General features: G+C 43.4%; 1 protein-coding gene across 1 annotated transcript; it reads right to left on the reverse strand.

The window, feature by feature from the left end:
* Nucleotides 1-1,266: 1,266 nt before the first annotated feature.
* Nucleotides 1,267-8,727, reverse strand: LOC311134938 (kxDL motif-containing protein 1-like). Its single transcript, XM_084168704.1, has 5 exons — nt 8,511-8,727; nt 6,322-6,420; nt 5,607-5,759; nt 5,012-5,058; nt 1,267-3,033 (listed from the first exon to the last, which is right to left on the reverse strand). The coding sequence occupies exons 2-5, from the start codon at nt 6,414-6,416 to the stop codon at nt 2,771-2,773; spliced, it is 558 nt and encodes a 185-aa protein (XP_084024830.1). The 5' UTR covers nt 6,417-6,420; nt 8,511-8,727; the 3' UTR covers nt 1,267-2,770.
* Nucleotides 8,728-11,346: the final 2,619 nt, after the last annotated feature.

An 11,346-nucleotide genomic window follows, 5' to 3' on the forward strand; every position in this document is an offset into this window, starting at 1 on the left:
AAACACAGGTTTCTGTACCAAATATTAAGTTCTGCTTTTCTTATGTATCAAATACTTATGTCATGCAATAAAATGCAAATTAATTTACTTAAAAATCATACAATGTGATTTTCTGGATTTTTGTTTTTGAAGTGTACCTATGATAAAAAATTACAGACCTCTACATGCTTTGTAAGTAGGAAAACCTGCAAAATCGGCAGTATATCAAATACTTGTTCTCCCCACTGTAAGTATTCAGGCCCTTTGCTATGAGACTCGAAATTGAGCTTAGGTGCATCCTGTTTCCATTGATTAACCTTGATGTTTCTACAACTTGATTGGAGTCCACCTGTCGTAAATTCAATTGATTGGACATGATTTGGAAAGGCACACACCTATCTATATAAGATTCCACAGTTGACAGTGCATGTCAAGGCAAAAACCAAGCCATGAGGTCGAAGGAATTGTTCATAGACCTCCGAGACAGGATATTTTTAGAGGCACAGATCTGGGGAAGGGTACTAAAAAAAGATCTGCAGCATTGAAGGTCCCTAAGAACACAGTGGCCTCCATCAGTTTGGAATCACCAAGACTCTTCCTAGAGCTGGCCGCCTGGCCAAACTGAGCAATCGGGAGAGAAGGGCCCTGGTGGTCAGGGAGGTGACCAAGAACCCGACGGTCACTGTGGAGATGGGAGAACCATCCAGAAGGACAAATATCTCTGCAGCACTCCACCAATCAGGCCTGTATGGTAGAGTGGCCAGACGGAAGCCACTCCTCAGTGAAAGGCTCATGACAGCCCACTTGGAGTTTGCCAAAAGGCACCTAAAGGACTCTCAGACCATGAGAAACAAGATTCTCTGGTCTGATGAAACCAAGATTTAACTATTTGGCCTGAATGCCAAGCGTCACGTCTGGAGGAAACCTGGAACCATCCATACGGTGAAGCATGGTGGTGGCAGCATCATGCTGTGGGGACGTTTTTCAGTAGCAGGGACTGGGAGACTTGTCAGGATCGAGGGAAAGATGAATGGAGCAAAGTACAGAGAGCTCCTTGATGAAAACCTGCTCCAGAGTGCTCAGGTCCTCAGACTGGGGCGAAGGTTCACCTTCCAACAGGACAACGATCCTAAGCACACAGCCAAGACAACGCAGAGAAGAATGGGAGAAACTCCCCAAATCCAGGTGTGCCAAGCTTATAGCATCATACCTAAGAAGATTTGAGGCTGTAATCATTGCCAAAGGTGCTTCAACAAAGTACTGAGTAAAGGGTCTGAATACTTATGTAAATGTGATTTCTGTTTTTATTTAAAATCAATTTGCTAACATTTCTTAACCTGTTTTTGCTTTGTCATTATGGGGTATTATTGTGTGTAGATTGAGGGGAAAAAAACAATGTGGAAAAAGTCAAGGGGTCTGAATATTTTCCAAATGCACTGTATGGCTGGAACATTGGTACATCGTGGGAGTCAACCCATCTGTCTAGATAGACAAATGCTCCGCCACTTCTAAAAGTTACATTAAAAGCTGGAGTTTTTTGTTGTCATATTTCAAGTATTTTAATTGTTAAACAAACCTATTAATATAATTTAGCATTCAAGTTGTTACGCAACATTTACCGTAAACATGATACAGATAAACACTTAGAAAGCTTAAGTTAGCCACTTCATCGAGATGTAATTTACAATGTAGCCTAGTTCTTGAGCTCAAGTCATCCCAACAAAATAAAATGCATATCTGAGAGACAATGGAAAACAATAATACTGAACTCTTCCATGAAGCAACTCACACATTTTGCATGTTTTTTAAAAAGTCTCTGTGGTGGTGGTGAGGTTTCAATTAGAAGCTGTCCGATATATTACATCACCGGAATTATCTGCCGATATTGCCATTTTAACGCTATATCGGTATTGGCCGATAACTGATACTCAATAAATAGGATGAAAAAAGGGAATCTCAAGCTTATCTGAACGCTTTCTGCCATTCTCATGATGTCACAATGTAAGAAATCAACATTTGAAGCATATTTCTTGGACAATTGTTCTTTTGGATGGCAATTTATGAGAATTCAGTGTGGAAAATGAAACTTTATTTTCCCTGCTGTAAAACAGTATATCGGCAGATATATCTGTATCGGTATGTTTTGTCCCCCCAGAAATCGGACCCAAATAACCATATCGGTCAGGATCTAGTTTTAATAGGGTAAATAACACAGAGGTGTGTTACTAAAAAACGTAACCATATTTTGGCAGGCCGTACCATTGCGATTAGCTGGCTTCCAATAGGCTTACCCATGACCAACAAAGCTCACTACCTCTTTAAAGGAGTGAATATTTCCAAGCTAAACAATTATTAATGATAAAAGAGACTCCTGTGCACACAAACAAATAATGACTAGCTGGGTGCAGTCCTCCTGTGTCAGTAATAAAGGATTCAGTTCTTCACAACAACACACACAAATGCAATTATCTTCTTCATTGTTAGTGGCGAGTGCTGGACAAGCATGGAGCAAGCATGTCTACAAAAGGGATCTTGTGTAAGGTGTACTCTTCTAACACAGTCTTGGTGGTTAGAGGCAAACGGCAGTCAGTGTGCTGGTTTACATCCTGAACATCAAATCAGCTACTGATTCAGACCCGACTTACCAGATAACTGGTCAAAACTCTGAAGCCAATCAATCACATTGACCTCCTGCTGCTTCTATCTAATCTACAGGCACTGAGTAGAGCTCTAGGCCTGGGTTACGGAGGCCCTAGTCTGCAGGCACTGAGTAGAGCTTTAGTCCTAAGCCTTACTCTGCAGGCACTGAGTCCGGGCCCTCGTCCCTCAGCACGTCCGTTTCAGGGCTAGGCAGGTCTTTGTCAGAGGTGGGTGTGTCGGCCTGCTCCTGGGAGAAGTCTTCGGAACACCGGCTTACAGTCCGGGAAATGACGTCGGGGCTCGTGTCACATGACTCGGTGCTCTGCCCCGACATGGCGGTGGTGATTGTCATGGCGACCCTGGCAGGGATGGGATCAAACTCGTCGTCCTCCATGATAGGCGACTCGTGGACGTCTGTGTGGGAGAGGGAGAGACTCAGGGTGAATCTCAGTCTAAAGTGGCCTCCTTTCTACACTAATTGGAAAAAAAACTGCACAGGTGAACGCAATAGGGGATCCCTACTATCCAGAAATTATGCTGTCACCTTGTGCAGATGGAGGAAGAAAGAACACCACTTAATAATATTAAGATGCACCCTCAGAGGCACTGAGGAGAAAGGCTTACTGAATCTGGAATCACAACATTGAATTCCGTTACGTCAAATACTTTACAAAGTGTCTGATATGTGTAGGTCTAATTAACAAGACCCGATAAACTACTGTGAATGTCTGAATGAACTATTTACAGTAAACAACATACAGTGAGGGAAAAAGGTATTTGATACCCTGCTGATTTTGTAAGTTTGCCCACTGACGACGACATGATCAGCCTATAATTTTAATGGTAGGTTTATTTGAACAGTGAGAGACAGAATAACAACAAAAAAATCCAGAAAAACGCATGTCAAAAATGTTATAAATTGATTTGCATTTTAATGAGGGAAATAAGTATTTGACCCCTCTGCAAAACATGACTTAGTTCTTGGTGGCAAAACCCTTGTTGGCAATCACAGAGGTCAGACGTTTCTTGTAGTTGGCCACCAGGTTTGCACACATCTCAGGAGGGATTTTGTTCCACTCCTCTTTGCAGATCTTCTCTAAGTCATTAAGGTTTCGAGGCTGACGTTTGGCAAGTCGAACCTTCAGCTCCCTCCACAGATTTTCTATGGGATTAAGGTCTGGAGACTGGCTAGGCCACTCCAGGACCTTAATGTGCTTCTTCTTGAGCCCCTCCTTTGTTGCCTTGGCAGTGTGTTTTGGGTCATTGTCATGCTGGAATACCCATCCACGACCCATTTTCAATGCCCTGGCTGAGGGAAGGAGGTTCTCACCCAAGATTTGACGGTACATGGCCCCGTCCATCGTCCCTTTGATGCGGTGAAGTTGTCCTGTCCCCTTAGCAGAAAAACACCCCCAGAGCATAATGTTTCCACCTCCATGTTTGACGGTGGGGATGGTGTTCTTGGGGTCATAGGCAGCATTCCTCCTCCTCCAAACACGGCGAGTTGAGTTGATGCCAAAGAGCTCGATTTTGGTCTCATGTGACCACAACACTTTCACCCAGTTCTCCTCTGAATCATTCAGATGTTCATTGGCAAACTTCAGATGGCCCTGTATATGTGCTTTCTTGAGCAGGGGGACCTTGCGGGCGCTGCAGGATTTCAGTCCTTCATGGCGTAGTGTGTTACCAATTGTTTTCTTGGTGAGTATGGTCCCAGCTGCCTTGAGATCATTGACAAGATCCTCCCGTGTAGTTCTGGGCTGATTCCTCAACGTTCTCGTGATCATTGCAACTCCACGAGGTGAGATCTTGCATGGAGCCCCAGGCCGAGGGAGATTGACAGTGCTTTTGTGTTTCTTCCATTTGCGAATAATCGCACCAACTTTTGTCACCTTCTCACCAAGCTGCTTGGCGATGGTCTTGTAGCCCATTCCAGCCTTGTGTAGGTCTACAATCTTGTCCCCTGACATCCTTGGAGAGCTCTTTGGTCTTGGCCATGGTGGAGAGTTTGGAATCTGATTGATTGCTTCCGTGGACAGGTGTCTTTTATACACTCCCTTTAAGAGTGTGCTCCTAATCTCAGCTCGTTACCTGTATAAAAGAACCTGGTAGCCAGAAATCTTTCTGATTGAGAGGGGGTAAAATACTTATTTCCCTCATTAAAATGCAAATCAATTCATAACATTTTTGACATGCGTTTTTCTGGATTTTTTTGTTGTTATTCTGTCTCTCACTGTTCAAATAAACCTACCATTAAAATTATAGACTGATCATTTCTTTGTCAGTGGGCAAACGTACAAAATCAGCAGGGGATCAAATACTTTTTCCCCCTCACTGTATCTGTTGTCTGTCTGCCAATGTTGCTCTCATGACTGTAAAATGTCAAACTCACTGCTGAAGGCCTCTGGGTACTGCTTGGCGATCTTGCCCTTTAAAGCCCTACGTGGACAGAAAAAAACATGAATATCTGGATTATGTTCACAGAACAGAAAGAAACCAAGGTTAGAGCAATAATTTTGTGACTACTCCCACGAGCTAAGAGCGAAAATTGGACAAGAGACAGTGTGTGACTGACCATCACTGTCAGATGAACGTTTCCATTCGTAGTCAGTATAATATGTGCTTGGAGAAACAACTTGGAGGAAGTATATAATCCACCAAGAATATGGTTGTTAAACAACCCCGTGCCCCTTCCCCTAAGCACTTCATGTAGATCTGAAAATGTGATAGGTATGGTAGTAGATCCCATCTTGTCCCCTGATAGGTTGGGTGGAGATGTTGCCAGATTGCTTACACTTATCCAACCGTGTCAGATCTACAGAAAGGCGTGGGGTTGTTTTTGGAAATAGGGAATAGGGGGTCTAGAGGCCGGGTCTAGGGGTAGCCTCATTGTCTTACGTCAGATAGCGTGATGGCAATGCGTGTCGCGTTAGAATGACGCCATCTGTCAGAAGACAATGGGGGTAGTATTAGGACGGGTCCATCACCTGATTCTCCTAAAGATGCTGTCCAAGTCCTTCTTCATCTCCACCAGGGTGCGCGTGTGAAGCAGGAAGTGGTCGTTCATCTGCTGAAGCCGCACGTTGGAAAGTCCATTGAAGTTGATCAGCATCTCATTGGTCTTCTCAAAGCGGTCCAGCCTGGGAGAGGAGGCAATGACGAGCAAGATATATAGGCTCTATTATAGCGATAATTTGAAATTAATGGTGTCCTATTTGCGTCAGTCTTTGGCAAAGCTGTGCCTGTTTTGCTGCAGTCTGCACACGCTGACTGTAACAGGATTGAGTGTTAATGAAATTAGTAGGTCTAGACTCTAGGCTATGTTTTGTTGGTGTAATAAAATCACCTCAGATCTGCATGACCCAAAATGAACCAATGTTGTGCTGTATTTGACTATTGTAACATATCATAGCGAGTGCAAGGCCATTCATCAAGACCCCATGGAGCCAGCTAGTCTGTTATCTATGTTAGTGTTTCCCAACTCCAGTCCTCAAGTACCCCCAACAGTACTAATTTTTATTGTAGGCCTGGACAAGCACACCTGAGTTGAATGAGGTGTTTCTCCAGAGGAATAACATAAATGTGTGCTGTTAGGGGGGTACCCGAGGACTGGAGTTGGAAAACATTACTTTATGTGAGTAATATCAATGCTCAGAGCAGATATAGTATGTGCTCTGTGCAGCAGTCCAGACTGTTACTCACATGTGCCTCTGGGCTTGGACGATGGCGTTGACATCCTCAGAGTTGACCATGCTGAGCATTCTGTTACAGAACATTCCAGAGGCTGTGGGTTCCATGGTGCTGATGATAATGGAAAGCAATTGAAAAAAACACACCATCACCGTGAATTCATGAATGTCAAACAGCTAGGGGTTAGCTATTTGTTGTAATTTGTAATGCAAACACAAATATGAGCCTGCTAGGGAGCAGGCCTATCATAGTCAGGAAATGCTATGAAGCAGTTACCTTGTTGTTAGCACTGACAAGATACAAGGCTATTACGCATTCTGTTAGTTTGCTTAACTACACTGAACAAAAATATAAATGCAACCTTTTCAAATATTTTTCAGAGTTACATGGAAATCAGTCAATTGAAATAAATAAATTAGGCCCTAATCTATGGATTTCATATGACTGGGAATACAGATATGCATCGGTTGGTCACAGATGCCTTAAAAAAAAGGTAGTGGTGTGGATCAGAAAACCAATCAGTATCTGGTGTGACCACCATTTGCCTCATGCAGCGCGACAACTCCTTTACATAGAGTTGATCAGGCTGTTGATTGTGGCCAGTGGAATGTTGTCCCACTCCTCTTCAATGGCTGTTGATGGATATTGGTGGGAACTAGAACACACTGTCGTACACATCGATCCAGAGCATCCCAAACATGCTCAATGGGTCACATGTCTGGTGAGTATGCAAGCCATAGAGGAACTGGGTCATTTACATCTTCCAGGAACAGATCCTTGCGACATGGGGCTGTCCATCATCATGCTGAAACATGAGGTGATTGCAGCGGATGAATGGCATGACAATTGGCCTCAGGATTACGTCACGATATCTCTGTGCAATCAAATTTCAATCGATAAAATGCAATAGTGTTCATTGTCCATAGCTTATACATGCCCATACCATAACCCCACCGCCACCATGGGGCACTCTGTTCAAAGTTGACATCAGCAAACCGCTCACCCACACAACGCCATACACGCTGTCTGCAATATGCCCGGTACAGTTGAAACCGGGATTCATCCGTGAAGAGCACACTTCTCCAACGTGCCAGTGGCCATCGAAGGTGAGCATTTGCCCACTGAAGTCGGTTACGACGCCAAACTGCAGTCAGGTCAAGACCCTGGTTAGGACGATGAGCATACAGATGCGCTTCCCTGAGAAGGTTTGACAGTTTGTGCCAAAATTATTCGGTTGTGCAAACCCCCAGTTTCATCAGCTGTCCAGGTGGATGGTCTCAGACGATCCCACAAGTGAAGAAGCCAGATGTGGAGGTCCTCGGCTGGCGTGGTTAAAAATTTGAGGCTGGTTGGACGTACTGCCAAATTCTCTAAAACAGCGTTGGTTTGTGGTAGGGAAATGAACATTCAATTCTCTGGTGGACATTCCTGCATGCCAATTGCATTTACATTTTAGTCATTTAGCAGACGCTCTTATCCAGAGCGACTTACAGTTAGTGAACCCACAACCCTGGCATTGCAAACGCCATGCTCTATCAACTGAGCTACATCCCTGCCGGCCATTCCCTCCCCTACCCTGGACGACGCTGGGCCAATTGTACGCCGCCCATGAGTCTCCCGGTCGCGGCCGGCTGCGACAGAGCCTGGATTCGAACCAGGATCTCTAGTGGCACAGTTAGCACTGCGATGCAGTGCCTTAGACCACTGCGCCACTCAGGAGGACTCAGGAGAATTGCACACTCCTTCAAAACCTGAGACATCTGTGACATTGTGTTGTGTGACAAAAGTGCACATTTTAGAGTGACCTTTTATTGTCCCCCGCACAAGGTGCACCTGTGTAATGATCATGCCATTTAATCAGCTTCTTGATATGTCACACCTGTCAGGTGGATGGATTTTCTTGGCAATGGAGAAATGCTCACTAACAGGGATGTAAACAAAGTTGTGCATAACATTTGAGAGAAATACTTTTTTTGTGCGTATGGAAAATGTCTGGGATCTTTTTTTCAGTTCATGAAACATGGGACCAACACTTTACGTTGCGTTTATATTTTTGTTCAGTGTATATAGCTAACGCTAGCTGGCTAGCAGCTAACGTTACCTGACTAGACTATAGCCAGGAACATCACAGACAGAACAACGAGCTTAGTTAGTTATACAAATATTTGGTAACGATAAGCAGGCTAGCCTAACATACTTACGATTACATATGTTCCAAACTCGTTACATCCGTTAATTTTCTTTAACACTTGAATGGAAATATAAACTCTTACATTAAGCTACTGACAGTCACTTTTATAACTGGAGCTAGATGTAATTTAGCAGTCTGTGGCAAAGAGAAACATTTCTTATTTCTGGAGAAACTGAACGCTACACCGCATTTCCGTGTTGTGGAAATATTTATCACGTGACATAGGAAAGGAATATCTGTCATTTCCGGTGGCCTTATGCCAATCACAGCAAACCAAAGGTAGTTATTATTATTTTGTATTATTATTTTAAACCTTTTTTAGAACTCTAGATCTAACTAATAATATGGGACCTAATCTAATGCGACCCAAACTGGGGGTCGCATGGAAAAAGTAATACTTTTTTACACAGATTATCCATTATATTGATCAGATAGATACTCAAGTGGCTGCTCTAACAATGAAAATAAATGTCTTACATTTACATTCAGGGATGTAGTGCTGCCGGAGCGCCGGAGGAGTTGCGCTCCCTCACTTTTTTCTATTTGACTCGAGAATACACGGAACTGGTAAAACTATTTCTGGAAAATTAATTATAATAAATTCTAAATTAATTTAATTTAATTAGGCCCTACCACTAAATTTCAATGAAAAACTATAGAATGACAAACCAAATTAATATGTATAGCAGCCTAGAGGTAGGTAAAAAAAAAAAAAAAAAATTCACTGTGTCTGCCTTGAGGATGTTCATAAAACTCCATGGACAAAAATGTGTGGGAGCTTCACAAGGGTTGGACTGAGGCAGGAGTCAGTGCATCAAGAGCCACCACGCACATACTTATCCAGGAAATGGGCTACAACTGTTGCATTCCTCGTGTCAAGCGTGGGGGGCTTATGTCATATTCTAATTTTCGGAGATACTGAATTTGGGGTTTTCATGAGCTGTAAGCCGTAATCATCAACATTAAAACAAATACAGGCTTGAACTATTTCACTTTTTTTGTAATTAATCCACAATATATATGAGTTTCACTTTGTCAATTGAATTATTGAAATTACTTAACTTTTCCACAATATTCTAATTTATTGAGCTGCACCTGTGTATTGTGTGGTCCTTCCACTACAACTCGGGAAAGCATGCAGTTTATTAGGCTACAAATGAAATAAATTATGAACTTCACAGGGTGGTGAAAGTGTATGCTAATGAGCTTGATGGGCCTTTCCAATAAATAGAGGGTCTTATTCTGGTGACATGATGAGCTTGGCTGCCGTTTGACAAATAAAAATAATCTCGCTCTTTTTTGTCTATAATAATCTCATGTAGGCTATATCTGCACTGTATCTACTGTCGTAGTAAATATTAAAATGTTATAGCTTGGTCTGACTAAAATCTTGTGCATGACCCATTTTAATGTTAGGAGCTTGTTTTCAATCAATGCTGTTCCTATGCAAGAACAATGGACAGAGCCAATATCTTCTCAAGGACAACACCCACGCCACAGGCCACAATCTGGTTGCTCCCCACGAGACTTTCCTTTGAGAACATACACACATTCACACACACATCTCCATGCATACGCACACTCATCCTCATGCTCACGAGTTACGCACACACACAAACTGCACATCTTTCTACTGGTCGGTGCCTAGGGCAGAGGACTCTGCCGTGCACAAAATGGGGCTTCTACTCTGGACAGAGCAGACCCGCCTCCTACGCTTCGGGAACCAATCAAGGGACTAGAAGAAGGACCCCTTCCTTTGTGTTGCATTGTATAAAGTAATGCTGAAAACTCTGTTTTTGATCCCTTTTCAACTGTCTCGATAAGAGGCAACTGAATGGGTCCATGCATGTAGCTTGAGCAGTACCAGCTATCTCTGTTGTTTAATAAACTGCCTTTTGCTTAAACATATTCCTCTCCGTCTAGCGTCGTTGGTTCTGTACTTCCTCTCCTGTATGGTTTCACCAACACTACCAATTGTTGGGTAGAGTGGGCAAATTCACCATATAGCACAATCTTTTTGTGACAAAACCATCAGTAGAGTTGAAAAGAAAATGGAAGCCCATTTAACTTGTATTTTTAATTCGGTAGCCTACATGGGAATTTTACAGCAAAAGTTACTTTTATGTGGACTACGTCATCACACACATCACCCGCAACAAGTACATTTGAGGGAAACATCACTAGTGGGAAAATGGGAATATTGTTTTTAATGCGGATTTGAAAATATTTGCATGAAAATCTGTCGCCATTTGATGAAAACCTAGCTATTGAACTCCATACAAAAACTCCTTGATTGGCCTCCCGAGTGGCACAGCAGTCTAAGGCACTGCATCGCAGTGCTTGAGGCATCACTACAGACCCGGGTTCGATCCCAGGCTGTGTCACAGCCTGCCGTGACTAGGAGTCCCATAGGGCGGTGCACAATAGCAAGCGTCGTCCGGGTTAGAGGAGGGTTTGGCCGGGGAGGCTTTACTTGGCTGTAGCGGCTCCTTGTGACGGGTCGGTTGCCAGTTGATGGTGTTTCCTTCGACATGTTGGTGCAGCTGGCTTCCGGGTTAAGCAGGTGGGTGTTAAGGAATGCGGTTTGGCGGGTCATGTTTCGGAGGACGCATGACTCGACTTTTGCCTCTCCCGAGCACGTTGGGGAGTTGCAGCGATGAGACAAGATCGTAATTGGATATCACGAAATTGGGGAGAAAAAGGGGATTCCAAAAAAAAAAAAAGTTTAACTCCTCCCCTGGTAAGTGAAAACAAACAAAACGCCACCTAGTGGACAAGACAGATTTTGGGCCCAGTTATCCCTCTTGCTTTGCCTCTTATCCGCTCTGGTTTTAATAAAATATGCT

The sequence above is a fragment of the Coregonus lavaretus genome, assembly GCF_964263955.1.
Source record: "Coregonus lavaretus genome assembly, chromosome: 9".
In the NCBI taxonomy this organism is placed as follows: domain Eukaryota; kingdom Metazoa; phylum Chordata; class Actinopteri; order Salmoniformes; family Salmonidae; genus Coregonus; species Coregonus lavaretus.